Source organism: Esox lucius, chromosome 1 (assembly GCF_011004845.1).
Source record: "Esox lucius isolate fEsoLuc1 chromosome 1, fEsoLuc1.pri, whole genome shotgun sequence".
In the NCBI taxonomy this organism is placed as follows: domain Eukaryota; kingdom Metazoa; phylum Chordata; class Actinopteri; order Esociformes; family Esocidae; genus Esox; species Esox lucius.
In genome coordinates this window covers 30861855-30877925 of record NC_047569.1, presented here as the reverse complement: position 1 = coordinate 30877925, position 16071 = coordinate 30861855, and the positions used below count along the sequence as shown (strand labels likewise).

General features: G+C 44.9%; 2 protein-coding genes across 7 annotated transcripts; both read right to left on the bottom strand.

Annotated features, from left to right (window-relative positions):
- Window positions 1-197: 197 nt before the first annotated feature.
- On the bottom strand, window positions 198-6951 carry kcnk6 (potassium channel, subfamily K, member 6). The gene is made up of 3 exons (XM_010891960.5): window positions 5824-6951; window positions 3136-3531; window positions 198-1672 (listed from the first exon to the last, which is right to left on the bottom strand). The coding sequence occupies exons 1-3, from the start codon at window positions 6164-6166 to the stop codon at window positions 1437-1439; spliced, it is 975 nt and encodes a 324-aa protein (XP_010890262.1). The 5' UTR covers window positions 6167-6951; the 3' UTR covers window positions 198-1436.
- Window positions 6952-7144: 193 nt separating this feature from the next.
- On the bottom strand, window positions 7145-15334 carry si:ch211-14c7.2. Of its 6 annotated transcripts, none has more exons than XM_010891958.3 (6): window positions 14505-15334; window positions 11638-14002; window positions 9378-9529; window positions 8961-9085; window positions 8414-8528; window positions 7145-8159 (listed from the first exon to the last, which is right to left on the bottom strand). In XM_010891958.3, the coding sequence occupies exons 2-6, from the start codon at window positions 13772-13774 to the stop codon at window positions 8031-8033; spliced, it is 2658 nt and encodes an 885-aa protein (XP_010890260.2). In that variant the 5' UTR covers window positions 13775-14002; window positions 14505-15334; the 3' UTR covers window positions 7145-8030. The 6 variants fall into 6 exon arrangements, with proteins under 6 accessions (XP_010890260.2, XP_010890256.2, XP_034143842.1 ...); XM_010891954.3 differs by having other exon boundaries at window positions 9378-9577; window positions 14505-15332; XM_034287951.1 differs by having other exon boundaries at window positions 9378-9577; window positions 11638-13952; window positions 14505-15332.
- Between the last annotated feature and the right edge of the window lie 737 nt (window positions 15335-16071).

Sequence of the window (16071 nt, the reverse complement as noted above, 5' to 3'; positions counted from 1 at the left end):
GGGCCCACCCTGCCTTTGGGGTTCAGCCAGCCTTTGTTACTCGGACTAGGCATAATTCACAAAGCATAATTTGTTTCTGGAAAAAAAAATCATGCATTTGCCCATTGGCACTAAGTATCCACATGACAACATTTGTGCTTGATTCCAACGACACACACAAAGGATCAAATTCGATAAATGACAAAGCACATTTTAGATACATTTGAATAGTTTATTATAGTATGACAACCTCCAGGTATTACAGTACCATACCCCCCCCCCCCCAAAAAAAAAAAAAGCTAAGAAAAATCTTAGAGGCTCACAACAATGTTTTGTGCCGTATACCAGACAATGTACTGTTCAATATTTAAAGTGCATGTGAAAAGTTTCCAACGTTGTAAAAAAACTGACATGACAGGAATTACATTTCTCATTGTGGAACAAATAACACCACATTCTAATATTTAACAACTGACAGCCCTTCACCAGGAGAGCCACTTGGTTGTTAATTACAAGCCTCATTACATACATTTTTTTGGTCGATAACTTGTTAATCCTTCAGGTAATATCCTTATTTTTGATTACGCATGTACTATAACATGATTGTCTTAAACAAAGTGGGAAAGATCCATCCTGGTCCGGGGAATTTGCTCCATCACATGATTCTAGACAATAAGAAAACGTATTTCATAATACCGACATCCTTCTCAAAAACTCTTAGGAGAAGGTCAGAGAAGACGGACCTCCCAACCTCTTGTCTAATGGGTTCTAAGACCAAGGAGTATGAAGTTGAGATCTTCCAAAAGCTTCTTCACTTCTGTCACTGTGGAATGCCAATACATTTGAAGATGGCCACAATAGATCATTCAGTATCAAATTCAAACATGTATGTATATAAATAAAACAGTTGACTGGGAAATATGGCTAAAATATCATAGAAAATTATTTTTGCTAAACAGTATGGTGGCATTTGATCCTATTGGGTCTATAAATAGAAGGCATAAATAGGGTTTTAAAACTGGTGCTTAACTGTTAGATGTCATCAAATTAATTTAGTGATTTGAACTGGCTTCCCCCACCGTTCTCCACCAAACTAGGCCCAAACAGACAAATTATTGACATTTTAAAACCTTTAGAACTATCCTAAATGTGCCCTTTCCCCCAGCAACGCAGAGCTGTGATAAACACGCATGCATTTTTGGTCTGAAACAAAAATGGTTACCCTTCTCATTCCCAACCACACAATCTCTAAGTAAGTTATAAAACAACACGCGGTCTGTTGAACCTGTACATATCTGGTTTCTTTTTGGTTTAGCTGGGCCGCCGTGGAAGGCCTGCCATGAGTTGCAGCGGTGAAGTGTACGTAGGCTCAGGTTTAAACCTCAACCCTGGGTTTCTGTAAAACAGTGACAGTTCAGCTGAGCTAGGGGACCAAAGTACCAGAGTGGAGTAAGTCCCTATCTCTGAATGGCGTTGTAGGAGCTCTTGGAGGTGGGATCCAGGGGCTTGGCCGAGGCATTCAGGTCATTCTCGTTCTGGTCCTCCGAGCCAGCCTTGACGATGGGCTCCCGGTCCTCGGCGTCCTCGTCGCAGTGGGGGAGCTGGAAGAACGCGGTCAGCCCGTGCAGGTCGGCCATCCGGTGGAAGGAACGCAGGACTAGGTACATCATCATCAGCCCTAAGAACAGGTACACTGCCCGGGGAGAGGAAGCACAACCGTCAGCTCCAAGACCAGGATGAAGCCCGCCACGCCACGCCGGGCTTCGACAAGAAAGATCGTGGAGACGAGCAAACGAACTGAAGCGCGGTACAGACAACGACGAATGTACAGAAATAGCCAACACATTAACCGGAGGGTATAACTAAAACCACTAAGGCCCAAACAGTCATGCTGGTCTCAGAATGAGTTGGCCGTTCCAGAATTGACTCAGTTAGACCTTAAAGAATAAGAAAAGGACTGTTGTAAAATGTCTTGTGACAAATTCAAATATCCCCAAGCAACAAGTGGCACTAGGGTGGTTTCCATGACTCCCTGCAAAAACAACTCACATCCAATATGCCAACCAATATGGAGGAAATGTGGCGAGGTGGTTTGGTTCACTACTGGAAATCTAGTCTGACGTGTCCAGATTAACAAATAACTAAAAGGGCAGAATTGTTTGCCTATCTAACAGACTCCGGTTGCAACAGAAACCTGATAAAAGTGGGCCTCTTCCCCCCCCCCCCCCCCCATTCTGTATTCTGTCATGCTTTATTGACAGACAAGCATAGAGACAGAGGGCAATAGTTGATGGGAGATCGATAGGGAGCACACTGCTCTCTGACCCCCTGCTCTCTGACCCCCTGCTCTCAACGATTTGAGCCAACAAATTCAACGTTGCTTGCCAACAACTAAATGTAAAAAATTAAAATGATTGTCTTCTCTTCACTTTACATTTGACATCCGGCCCTCATGACCACTTAATCATCTACAGCTTCTAAATGGCTCAATATTCCAATATCCTTCCGCATGGAACCAAAAACAAAATGTAATGTACTCTGGGTACTAAATGGTTTGCAATCACCACCTGAAAATCAATAATGTATGGAAGTTGGCTTGAATAGTAGCGGCAGCAACATTATTAAATGTGATTTGGAATTTGCAGACATGGACTGTCTGAACAAGGTAACCAAAATATTGGTTTTGAGAGTTAATTTTAACTGATCACCTCTGCCATGTATCATGTGACAGTGAACCATGTGACCTGACAGGACTCCTTCAGCAGATAGCACTCAGAGGCATAGTCTCTCACACCTAAAGTGTGAACTTTCTCAGAAGGCAGAGTTTTCCACCAGAGGACTTAACCATCTCAGTGCTGGATGGGCCAGCACATTCCTCAGTAATTAGAGGTGGTTGGGCAGTGTCTCTAGCTTAGCTATTGTCAAAACCGCCAAGTCAAATTATTCCTGTGTCACACCCTCCGCCTAACATTTATTCATACGCCGTCTTTCACAAGAACACTTTTTTTTCTATTTAAAAGTAAAGTCATCAGAAACAACTTTTATTCTACATGAACACCAACAGTTGAGTGAAGAGTACCACAGACAGTACATGGCATCGGTTTGGGTTGTATCAACGTGCTGCACCTTGTAACCAAACAAAATTAAATGACTCACCCATCACAGAGATCTTATAGAGTGCCCTGAACCTCTGACTGGGCTGCTCACCAGGAACATAGTCACCCAGCCCAATGGTACACAGCGAGATGAAGCAGAAGTACACAGCATCCAGGAAGGACCAGGTGTCTTCGATCTGGCTGAACACCACAGCGGGCACCACGAAGAACCCCAGGACGACCAGCAGCAGCAGGACGGCAAAGTGCACGGCAGTGGCGGTGCGGGGATCCAGGCCCATCCGCCGACGGCACACGCCGATGGGCCCGTAGGTCACCAGATGCATCAGCCTCTGGACGCAGGCGGTCAGCACCAACATTGTGAAGGGCACTCCCACCAGGGCATAGAAGATGGAGAAGGCCTTGCCAGTGTCTGACAGCGGTGTGGTGTGGCCATATCCTAGAGACGGGGGGAGGCAAAAGAGAAAGTACGGGGGGGGGGGGGGGTCACAGAGTGAGGTCTGATTGTGTTTTTGTTTGTATGGGGGTCCTAATGCAAAGTGCAATAGCAGGTAACACAGTTTCCATCCAGCAAGACTATGAAGCGAAGAAGTTAAGCTGTTGTAGAGCCCTCCTGGTGGCTCGGCTGATGACAGCGTGTCGGGCCGGATGGTCGACTGGTCCAGTCAAGCTTCCTGCGTTTTGTTCCGCTACGTTATCAATGACCAAAATGAAAGTCAAAACAGTCAGTGACAGAAACAACCTAGAATCGTAAGGTGAACGGGTAACACACTGACACTTTCCTCAGCGGATTGGGAAAGGCCTATAATAATAATAACAACAGGTTAAACCTACTTCAGCTTAAGTAAGGCCAATGAAGGGCACAAAGCCTACCATGTTAATCTCATGGAAACTAAAGACTGTTATACACAAAGGAATGGAAATGCATTTGAAATTATTGATCAAAGGGGAACATTGCTACACAATACTAGCCTGAAATAAACAACATCAACACTTCCTCCCACAGATGGCCTCATTTCAACAGGGAACAGACAACATGTTGTCGTTGTCGCCCCCCCCCTCCCCAAAACAATGCATTAGATAGCCCCAACCACTAGCCAGAGACATTTTTGTGACTTGAACCTCACTGGTCAGACTCCTGGTCAGATAAGTTGCAAGTCAGTGAACTCCATTGAGTTAGCCAACTCAACTCCGATAACTACACTTTCTTGCTTGGGCAAGTGCACTTGCAAGTACACGTCGAAGTGACAATTTTAAACAATTAAAGGGCTTAGGGTTTAGGGGCTGTCTTCTTCACAACTGGAATACAGGGCTAGTTCTGTAAGAGTTAAGCCACTGTATAGGGCCCCAGGGACAATGGGCCTGCTGTCTTTCTATAACCTCTAAGCATAGCCTATATCTTGTCACTGAAAAACACTAAAACACACATTAACGCCAAAGTGTTAATAAACCACTTTCACCTTATAAACAATGTTGAACTTCCTATTGATCATACGCAACTAAAACAACTTTTTTCTTGTTTAAATACACGTGTGTAACAAGTCAAGTAATATGTTTAAAACAAACCGGCATGTCACCTAAGGCACCCTACTAGAGTGAAAATGTCTTTAGCAAGCGGCCACCCCCTTCCTGAAACTGGAGCGCAAACAAAAGTCTCTTGCCATTTTCGCTATGCCCTGTTGTTTTTCAGCTAAGTGGCACTTAGGTCATTAGCCGTCTGTTCCAAATAGCTTAGAAGACTGCACTAACGCCACGTCTTAAAAGTATATATTCTACAGTAGTCAATATCCAAAAAGGTTTCACATTTAAGAGGAGGGTGACATTCCCTGGATAGTATTCCTCTTACGTGTTTGTAGAATACTTTGTGTGTGTAGTGTGTTACAATAAAACTTTCCTTGCGAGTAAAGACTACCCTTTGTTTGTTATAGGTGCAGAACAACAAACCATCTCCTACGGTCTATATAAACAAGCAAGCAGATTAATTACCTCAAAAGTAAGTATGTATTTCACCTGCCTACAGCACAAGCATACAAACAGCCCAGGCCTAGCTCTCAGAGTCAACCCACGGTTTGGAGGCCAATGTATCACGGTTGTGCCAATGCGTCGGTCTGTGTGTCAATGAGAAAAGCGCGTTTCATCTGGACGGCAAATTTCTTAAATATATTAAACATATGTTTCGTCAATATGTCAAGCTTCGAAAATACACAAGTTGAGATATTCAAACAGTAGGCCTACAGTAAATGTATTTTTAGTGCAGTAGCCTACCAGAAACAATCACACATTGATGCGTGTCATGTTTTTAAAATAACTCGGTTAAAAGCAAACAGATTAACGAGAACTTGAAAATGTGCCCTAATAGTATAACAATTGTAATTAAGTCTACCGGATACAAATCACACAGACCAACAAATACGTGGCATAGATTACTCCGTAAAAGTATTTGTATTTTTTTCACGGATTGGAATCTGTGACCAGTATTTGCGAAATTGTTTTGAAATGGGCAAGTTCAATTTGCATGGTCCGGTACCCTAGATTTAACGGAGTTCCTAGGTTTAGGCTATTTTATTGGTCCATAGAAAATCTCCACCAATACGTGGAACCGATTCTACAAAAATAAGTACCACATTAAAACTTTCTACAAATATTTTACATGTCAGACCAGTTTAAACAAATGAATATAACTCGGGACTAGTACAGAATGGTAGTTGCTTTGTTAAGTTTTTTTACTTACCGACTGTCGTTACTAAAGTGTTGGCGAAAAACAACGAGGAAGCCAAGTCCCAATTTGAACTCGCAGAAGAATTCGGAAGAACAGATATACCATACTTGTTGGCTTGTAAAACTCGCTCCAAAAAGTTGTCTAGTGATGTTGCATTAACGCAACTTTGATTGAGGAATTCTTCTTTCAGGGCTTTAATGTCAGTTTTTAATGTGTCCTCTACCGGCCGCTCGATGGTGGAGAAAACCAGCGCTCCGAGCATTAGATAAGTAATATAGAATAAAATGAAACCTGTGAGGAGTATCCAAGATTTGTACCCCGAAGACATTTCTCTTTTTAATGTGTTAATTGTCATCCAACAAACTTCAGCTTCTACTTAGTCTTTACTCCCCAGTCTCACCAACTACCTGCCTCCAACCCTGCTTAAGTTTGATGGGGGTGTGTTCTTTATTCAAACGCTCAAATTTGCCGACATACCGTTTCGGAGACAGTGCTCTCTAACGTTCGTAGCTCGTCCTTGCCGTTTTACGTTATGTATTGTTATATGAAACGTTTTTCCACTAGCCCCAGAAAACAGACCCATAACCAGTGAGGAAATCTGTAACACATTTCCTTTCTTTCTGTCATACCGCTCCCACAAAGCCCATTCCAAAGGCGTTTTTGTACTTGACTGTATTGCGAACTATTATTGAAATGCTCCTACAACTACGAGGTGATGCTGTCAGCTTATCTCCACCCTGTCGTAGTTTCACATGTCCAAACTGCTAAATTAACTGAAGTTCTTGCAGAGATTGGTTGATCTTAATTGTAAAACGAATCCAAGTGCAAAATCTAAAGGCATTCTCTTCACATTCATATATATATTTGTCTTGGGTCCTCTTTCCTCGTCTTCTCAAATTCTTCAGTCAATTCCGTTAACTATTATAGACCAACAGTTCATGACCTCCCCAGGCTCACTGGCCCGTTACTTCATTATCATACTAGTCACACATCTAGCATTCTGTGGTTAAATTAAGAAAAAACACTACTTTGTCAGCTTTACTCAGCAGCAGTCTTATGCAGACGTCTTGAAGGAATACTTTGTAGTCATGTCCACTGTTATGGAAAGCACGCTAATTCGAAGTAGGCTATATCACTTGTAGGCCAGGTGTTGATTCGCCTGTGTCGTTCGCCTTAGAACTATGGGGATTTTCAGTATCGTAAAAGACTAACTGTACCACTTCATCAGCAAAAACAGGATTTCCTGCCTCTTTTGGTTCAGTGAGTAACAATATGTCACTTGTAACAATCACAGTGAATGTCATATCGGGAAAAACTTTGCAGATGGCAAACATTAATCACAATATCATTTTATTACATCAATTAACAAGTTGACAATCTCTTTTTATCCATTTGAGCAACTCAGAAAATATGTATATTTTTCGTGAGGAATTAATTATGTACAAATGACAGACATCCACTACATTGTTATGGGCTGATTTAGTTAGGGTTTCCCCACAAACACAAATGAGAAAAACAAGTATAATCTTTGTATGACATAATTGCTTTTTTGTGATCTGAAACAAAACGTATCATTGTAAACATCCAATGTTCTCTTTGTCAGCACAAAAGTTCCTTCTGACTGCTAGAAACAACCCACTTGAACGTCAGTAAACACAGTCATTTATTTACTGTATGATAAAAAAATTAAGCTTCATGTAAAGTTCAGCGTTAGTTAATCCTAGAATACATTCTGCTCCAGGGTTGTTACTGTACTGAGACAGACATCACATGATGGGAGAGGATTGTTTGTGTGTGTGTATAAATGTGTTTACTTCTCTGCACACAAAGTACTGTCTCAAAGTTTATTTCGGGGGTGGAGTGAATTGTTGGGGGTATACTTCCACTTTGCCTGACAAATGCACATTGTCTTTTAGTCCAAAATAAGGAAATTAATAAGAATGTGACATTTGCCTTTCTTTAAAAATATCTGTGAGACCCACATATACAAAACAAAACCATGTGTATCCAAATTGTCACAGTTGAATCTATTGACATAAGCTCCAGTTAATTCAAAATTAAATAAGACAGTATTAGGGGTCGCCAGGGGGTCAAGTGCTCCAGTCTGAATCTTGTGAATTGTTCCGTTATTTCCCCTGTGAGGATGAAAACAGTCTCCCAGGGGTTTGGCATTGTAGGGCAGACAACATCTGTTGTTGAGAGTCAAGGAAAGAGAAAATCTACTCCATGATGTTCTTGTTGAGATCATAAGATAAGCGTCTCTTCCCACAGGTCTGCGTATGCACACTTGAAAAGGGAGGGACAAGAGATGGACTGTGGCTTGCTGCCTGGTTCCCAGTAATATTTTCCTACACAGAGAGGTGAACAAATTATGAGTCTTCCTGTATTTGCATTTCCTGAAGTCATGATCTCATTTGCTTTTTATCTGACTGACAGTGAGTGCAGATAAGTCAAATAACCATGTCAGCCTTTCCTAACATGCAGTAGTTTTGTCACAGTATTAGTCCGATACAGCTTGTTTTAAAGAAGGATGTGACACAAACAAATGCTAGAATATCACTTTTAACAGTGCATTACACTGACTACAGACATAAACACTTACTGTGTTACACAGGCCTATTTGTAGTGAGTGTAGAAGACGTTCACGGGAAACAGTATTGGCCCTTTTATATTTTAATCCAATCATCTTGTTCAGGTCATGGAACCCGTCCAGTAAGCTGTAAGACATACAAATGTAAAGACATTTCATAAAAACTAAAACATTCCAAACTCTCCAAGCAACCGCAAAAGCCTAATTTATTAAGTTTAATTAAACCAATACTGCTTTAGTGCATGAGATATTCTCTGATATGAATTTTATATCGTAAGGGTTTTGAACAGTAGGGCAATTGTCAGGTGGTAGTTGTGACAGTTAAAGCCATATCTGGTTCTATCTTGAAGGTAATATTATTAGCCACTAGAGGGCACTATACCGAACAAAAGCCATCTGAAAATACAACAGTACAACAGCAAAGACGATAGATTATTTTTCTTCTAACTGGCTTAACATCCAATCTGACAGGAAACAGAAGTAGGATTTTCTGCTTATGCAGGATCAAACTCCCAAATCAATCCCTTTGCTGGATTTATTTTTCTCATGGCCCACTTACCCGTGATCCTTTGCAGAGCTTTCATGATCCAAGACGCTCCTGAGGAGCTGGCCGAGTGTGGGAACTGCCTCACAATCACAGGGGGGCGTAGACTGGGAGGAGAAGGCCTCCACAAACACACCATTCTGAAATATGGAAAGGCAGATGAATGAAGGACAAATCAGTGTGTCTGCCGTTTAACTTCAGTTGTTTGGACGGAGCAGGCTTGTGAGGGTGGCTCATAAAGAAGTCTGGAATGGAATAAACCCAGTGGAATCAAACATGAGTGGTGTTTGACAGCATTCCATTAATTCCGTTCCAGCCATTACTATGAGCCAGTCCTCAACAATTAAGATGGCAGATGACACCTAGTAGTTATGTGATAAGCTGACTCCTTGTATATTTTAGTACATTTTGAGGAAAAATACTGAGGCCTACCACATTTTGCTTGTTAGAGCATCTGCTTCTTGTCTCCTCCACAGCATTTGTGGGCCACCACTCTCGTCTCGTGTCTTGTCCGTCTCTGTCCGTATTCTGTTGGAAGGCTGTCCAGGCACCCTCTGATTGGTGAAATGAGCAGTCCGTCACGTCTGAGGTCAAATGGGTAGACAAATGTGTGACGGCAGGGTTTTCAATTTCTGTATAGGAACATTTAGAAGGCATCAGCATATTGGACACTTTTCCGTCTATGTGATCTGCATTTGTTGATAGACAGGCATATACAATCAAATGAAGGACTTTGGTTAGGTAAACGACCAGTTTAACTTACATTTTATTTTGTTTATAGTTATACTAGATAGGACAGGTATGGGGAGTGGGTGTGCTAGAATAGCAGTGTGCTGGATCCGAACCCCCACCTTTGTGTTGGTGCACGTGTACTTCAGGCACCGTCATAACCACTACACCAGCCCGTTGGAAATACCACTTGTTATTACCATTATACATTACGCTAAGTGCTCACTGTCCGCTCGCCAGAACTACATAATTTATTTCCAACGAGGGCCAGCGAATCACGGCGACAGTGGGCGGAGCTACTCTCTGAGACAAAAATCTACCAGCGACAGGTGACAGTTGAGGAATGTTCAACTTGATGCTAATTTGCAGCATTCGGGCAGTGCAGTGTCCGGTTTCCCCATTATTTATGACGCTTCTCTGGCTTCACACAGAGATATAATTCTAAAAATGCATGCATGGAAAGTTTCAGCGGTCACGGGTGAGTGATACATGCATAACGTAAAATTAAGTAAATTGCTATTTGAACATTGACAAATCATTGACTTGGCATCGTCGTAATACGTTTTAGTAGTGGAGTCACGCAAATACTAAATACTTATAAATATTTGCAGAGACGGACCCCGCCCGAGCGAGCAGTGTTCACACTAGGGAACAGCTCGCCAGAGATTGAGCGACTTGCGAGTTGAGCGAGCGGACATTGTGCACGGTAGCATTAGTTATTTGTTTTGTCTCCGCATGACATTAAAGTTTACATGGAGATGGAATGTAAGGTTGTCACCCTGAACAGTCTCTCACCATCATGGAGAAGCAGTCTGCCTGGATCCCTGTCTGTAAACATGAAGCCCCATCACAAAGAAGCTGTCTGCCTGGGTCCCTGTGTCTTTTAACATGAAACCCCTTAACAGGGAAGCTGTCTGCCTGGGTCCCTGTGTCTTTAAACATGAAGCCCCTTAACAGGGAAGCTGTCTGCCTGGGTCCCTGTGTCTTTAAACATGAAGCCCCTTAACAGGGAAGCTGTCTGCCTGGGTCCCTGTGTCTTTAAACATGAAGCCCCTTAACAGGGAAGCTGTCTGCCTGGGTCCCTGTGTCTTTAAACATGAAGCCCCATCACAGGGAAGCTGTCAGCCTGGGACCCTGTGTCTTTAAACATGAAGCCCCATCACAGGGAAGCTGTCAGCCTGGGTCCCTGTGTCTTTAAACATGAAGCCCCATCACAGGGAAGCTGTCAGCCTGGGACCCTGTGTCTTTAAACATGAAGCCCCATCACAGGGAAGCTGTCAGCCTGGGTCCCTGTGTCTTTAAACATGAAGCCCCATCACGGGGAAGCTGTCAGCCTGGGTCCCTGTGTCTTTAAACATGAAGCCCCATTGCGGGGAAGCTGCTTGCCTGGGTCCCTGTGTCTGTAAACATGAAGCCCCATGTCCCTAGGCTAACACGGCTTACATCCCAAAGCCCACAGCACTAGCACTACATTCCTGACACAGCTTTAAATAATTAATACCTTCACATGAGTTTGGGAGATGAGAGGGCCCCTCGAATCCGGGTCAGATCAGACTAGCTGATTATTAACGGGAGCAGCGAGTCTACATGCTCCTGCTGCCGCATGGCGCCAACCTCAACAAACACATTAGCTGCTGCAACTCTAGCAACTCTGGCATGCTGCCAACCACAGAGAAAGGCATTTGCTGCTGCAAGTCTACATGCTCTGGCACTGTGCCAACCTCAAGAAGGACCTTTACTACCGCAAGTCTGCATGCTCTGGCATTGGTGGTGCTAGCTGTTTGCACCAGAGTTCCTGTCCTCAATGTTCTGAAAAGCACTGTATTGCTGTAACTATGGCATGTTGTGACCCTTGGATAATCTAAGGGAAACATTTCATAGTCATTAGAAGATGTGTGTGTGTGTGTGTGTGTGTGTTATGTCTGGAAGTCTTGAAACAGAGCTCCAGTCACATGGGTCTTACCGGCACTCTTCACAGAAGGCACTAGAGGTGATGCAATGAAACCGTCATTCCAGGACGACTGCTCCCCCGCTTGCATGAAATGCCCAAAACCATCATCCCCCTCCGTATCCTCATCCAGGAACCCAGCGTCGGCAGCTACCTTGCTCTCGTCCCGGTCCCTGTTTGGCTCCCCTAGACTCAGTATCAGCGGTGCCGGAGCCCCACTTGCAGCTTCGATCTGTCCCCCCTCCAGAGCCGGGAAGCTTGTTGCCATGACTCCCGGGGGTAGCGGATTAGTCGGCGTGTGCGTGACAGAGGTAGCAGGGCCTGGTGAAGGGGAATTAAACTGCCCAGTCTCCAACTCCATCCACCCTCCTCCTATTGCTTTCTCAGTCATGGTAGCTGCTAAACCAGAAAAACACCTTTCTTCCGTCCAACACGTCCCCTCTGACTCACGCCGTTCCGTTGCCCAGTAAGGCCCTCTCTCCGCTCCTCGGGATGTGAAATCCCCTTGCCTGGCTTCCCATTCCAGTCTGGTAACATTGTCTGTGCTCCTGACCTCAGGCTGTATATCTCCATACTCCCCGCAGAGCTCCCTAATTTCTGGTGCCGTCAACTGGATTCCCTCCTCGCCGTCTTTCTCCTTCTCCCCATGGAGCCTGTGCTCAGCTACCACTAACACTTCTTTATCCACAGCCGCGGGGACTTTTTCTTTTGGCAGACACTTCCCGCAAAGCTCTCCCTCCTTGTTGAGCTGACTAACTGATTTAATTTCCGGATTTATCTGACCACAGCCAGTCCCATCGGCTGCAGCGGAAGTGCTGCCCCCTGCTGGGGTGGGTGGCTGTGTGGATGGGGGTTTGAGGCAGCCTCTCTCAGAGCAGCAGTGTCTCCCCGTAGATTGATCACCCCCCACAGCTGTGCTCCCGTTCCCTTCTAGCCTCGCCGACTCACGTTCGGCCGACTTGATATGCTCCACAAACCCGTTCACAGTGCCCAGCGTGCCGTTAGCGCGTTCCGCGTGTCTTGGGTGACCACTGGACACGTCTTCACCTCCCGTACCGGTGTCTTCATCCCCTGTCTTGTCCTGGAAGGGGTCCTTGTCGTGGGAGAGTTCAGGACGCAGCGGGTTGCCCGGCTGTCCTCCGTCCCTGACGTCACTACTGCGGCTTTCTGGGTCCTTGGTGTCTGGGGGCAGGCTGCAGGGCTTTAGTCGGCTGACAGCAGTCCCCTCCCCCTTAATCCCCTCCATGGCGCCCTCCAACTGATCCTCCACACAGACGGAGGAAGATCCCTTCTGTCGGCTGCTGTTCCCCTGCTCTCCTCTCCTCCGGTGACACTCTGTGCAGGTCTTGGTTTGAGCGTGGCAGCATCTGAGGCTTCTGGCGTTTCCTCTGTCCTGCTTCCCAGACAGTGTGTCCGTGACAAGGGTCGGAAACTCTCCTTTGTCCCCGCTTTCCTGACTTCCTTCCAGGGTGTGCACCCTGGGATCCTCCCTGCGTTCGGTGGGTGTTTTACCCCGGATAGGAGCCACAGCTTTGCAGGATGTCCTCCACCTCCGGCCGGACCTCGATTTCACCTGGTATGTTGCCCCTCCCATGTCGCGCACCCCCATTTTCCCCACCACAGAGGAGTCCCTGAATCCCCCCACTTTATCCCTGAGCCAGCTGCCCACCAGGGTGGATGGAGTCTGAGGGACCAGACGTTGACCGTGGGTCTTTGGGCCCCTTGTGCTGTAGAGGCACCTGCCACTCTCTGCACTGAGAAACAGACAGTGTGTCTGAGTCTGACCGCCTCCCTCAGAGGCCTTCAATGTGGCCACCGTCACAAGAGCCCCGAGGCCTGCCTGCCTGGGCTGGGAGGAATAGGTGGAATCCAGCGGTAGCCCCAGATCACGACCCACCCTGCCCCACTGTCCCACTGGGTAGATGTCTGCCGACCCGAGGCAGGTCCCTGGAGCCCTGGTGGACGGCGCTGACCTCCTCCGCTCCTTGGAGCACACCGCCCAGGCCCGAAGGCCCTTGACTAAGGGCATGTCTGCAAGCTCCAAACGACTGGTGAAGGGAAGATAGCTTTTTTGGCACTTCTGCAGCACTTCCCTAGTGGAGCCAGCCATCTCCAGACATGGATAGTTGTTGTTATTGTTCTGCTGGAGCATTGTGGCAGTCTTTATTTGACAGTATCAAAATATAAGGTAGCGTGCAATCCTAAAACGTACAAAAGGAGGCGTCAACAACTATAAAATGGAACGTTGTGTGCTCTGGGATCCTGAATAACATTCAGTGACTGTGCTGTCAACATCGTTCTCCATCCAGATATGCAGCTTCAGAGTATTTCTAGGGCGTCAGACGAAACAATTCAGTCCATGTAAAAAAAAAAAGAAAACCTAGAGGAGGAGCAAAAGGCTTGATCGGAAATATAATTGCAGACAGTATTCAATACCTCATTTCATTTCTGAAAGAATGTTACTGGAGAAAGACTCCAAATCAAATAAGGCTTCAAATCAATATCTGCCCACAAGAGAGGTCTTGTGGCTGGCATTGTGTGAACCAATTTTATCCTTTAACACAATCTTTGCTAGACTTTGATTGGTGTTTTTGGGCTGAATCCCATTTGAAATGTTATGGGCTAATGAACTATGAATTATTTGAAAACACATTTTTAAACCAAAATGTGCTTACATTTGTTTGCATGAACTCAATCGTCAGTAAGCATTATCATGATTTTATATTACGAAGTAGATGTTCTTGCCCAAATTAACAACGGCATTAGGCCATTGTAAGAATGAGGCTGGCTATATAGATGATGTCTGTATGATTAGCCCAGATAGCCCCGACTTAGGCTGCGCAAAAGAGTATTCACATGCAGCATTTAAAAAAAAAGCTTACCCGTATGAATATCGAATGAGGAAGGTGGCTTTTAAGACAATGAATCCATCGTGGTACACAAAACCGTCACGAAATGTTTCGATTCGAAAAGGGTGCATATCGACTCCACCGCGCTCAAAAATGTCGTAATCCGCTTGCTTCTCTTACCGTATGGCACACAGATTCTCCAAACTGGACGTTGCCCAGACATCTAAACTGTCGTTGCTTGTTGTCGGATAATTGTCGTAGGCAATCCTTGTATGCGTCTCCCAACACGACTCCCTGAGCATCAGCCGACAAGGATCCATATACGTATATCGTGCTTTGATTGCATTAGGTTGAAAAGGTCCCATCCGTCTGCGCCGAAACCAAAAGGCTGTTTTAAAGATATTATCATATTTTTCTGTCAGTCTCTTTACGTAGCCTATTTAAGCCATCAAGCAGACGCATCCTTTACCGCAGTAGCCTACAGTTCGTGCGCCCAGCAACCAGAACGTCGACAACCTATTTAACTTGCATCCCACTCACACACGTATCCTACGCGGCAACGCATCATCAAAGCCTACTCGTGAGTAAAGATTGAGTTGATACACACAATAGAAAAACGTGATGATGGTTAAAATTCCAACAATTCATAGACGATACTATAATATAATTTAAAAAGGACATTGTAGCCTATATGTGTAGAATGCACTAACGAGCTTAAGCAAATGATGGGCTGTGAGCCCGTGTGTGTGTGGTGAATGTGTGTAGAGGTCTCTAAGTGGGTTTGCTGGGAACATTGTCTCATGATATTCCTATAGAAGGAACAAAAAGGTTACAATATTTTGGGAAAAGTGACATTGTTTGTTGAATACTGAAATGTAATATACACTCACCTAAACGATTTATAGGAACACCATACTAATACTGTGTTTGACCCCCTTTCGCCTTCAGAACTGCCTTAATTCTACGTGGCATTGATTCAACAAGGTGCTGAAAGCATTCTTTACAAATGTTGGCCCATATTGATAGTATAGCATCTTGCAGTTGATGGAGATTTGTGGGATGCACATCCAGGGCACGAAGCTCCCGTTCCACCTCATCCCAAAGATGCTCTATTGGGTTGAGATCTGGTGACTGTGGAGGCCATTTCAGTACAGTGAACTCATTGTCATGTTCAAGAAACCAATTTGAAATGATTCGACATGGTGCATTATCCTGCTGGAAGTAGACATCAGAGGATGGGTACATGGTGGTTATAAAGGGATGGACATGGTCAGAAACAATGCTCAGGCAGGCCGTGGCATTTAAACGATGCCCGATTGGCACTAAGGGGCCTAAAATGTGCCAAGAAAACATCCCCCACACCATTACACCACCACCACCAGCCTGCACAGTGGTAACAAGGCATGATGGAACCATGTTCTCATTCTGTTTACGCCAAATTCTGACTCTACCATCTGAATGTCTCAACAGAAATCGAGACTCATCAGACCAGGCAACATTCTTTCAGTCTTCAACTGTCCAATTTTGGTGAGCTCGTGCAAATTGTAGCCTCTTTTTCCTATTTGTAGTGGAGATGAGTGGTACCTGGTGGGGTCTTCTG

Bases quoted from the DNA above. Each gene is read 5' to 3' on its own strand.
- kcnk6 (XM_010891960.5), bottom strand. From the start codon at position 6,166: ATGACAATTAACACATTAAAAAGAGAAATGTCTTCGGGGTACAAATCT. The intron at 3,532-5,823 runs GTAAGTAAAAAA...CCCCGTCTCTAG, and splicing joins CACTTTAGTAACGACAGTCG to GATATGGCCACACCACACCG. The intron at 1,673-3,135 runs GTGAGTCATTTA...CTCCCCGGGCAG, and splicing joins CTATAAGATCTCTGTGATGG to TGTACCTGTTCTTAGGGCTG.
- si:ch211-14c7.2 (XM_010891954.3), bottom strand. From the start codon at position 13,774: ATGCTCCAGCAGAACAATAACAACAACTATCCATGTCTGGAGATGGCT. The intron at 9,086-9,377 runs GTAGGCCTCAGT...TCCATATTTCAG, and splicing joins GCTCTAACAAGCAAAATGTG to AATGGTGTGTTTGTGGAGGC. The intron at 8,160-8,413 runs GTAAGTGTTTAT...CTCTCTGTGTAG, and splicing joins AAATAGGCCTGTGTAACACA to GAAAATATTACTGGGAACCA.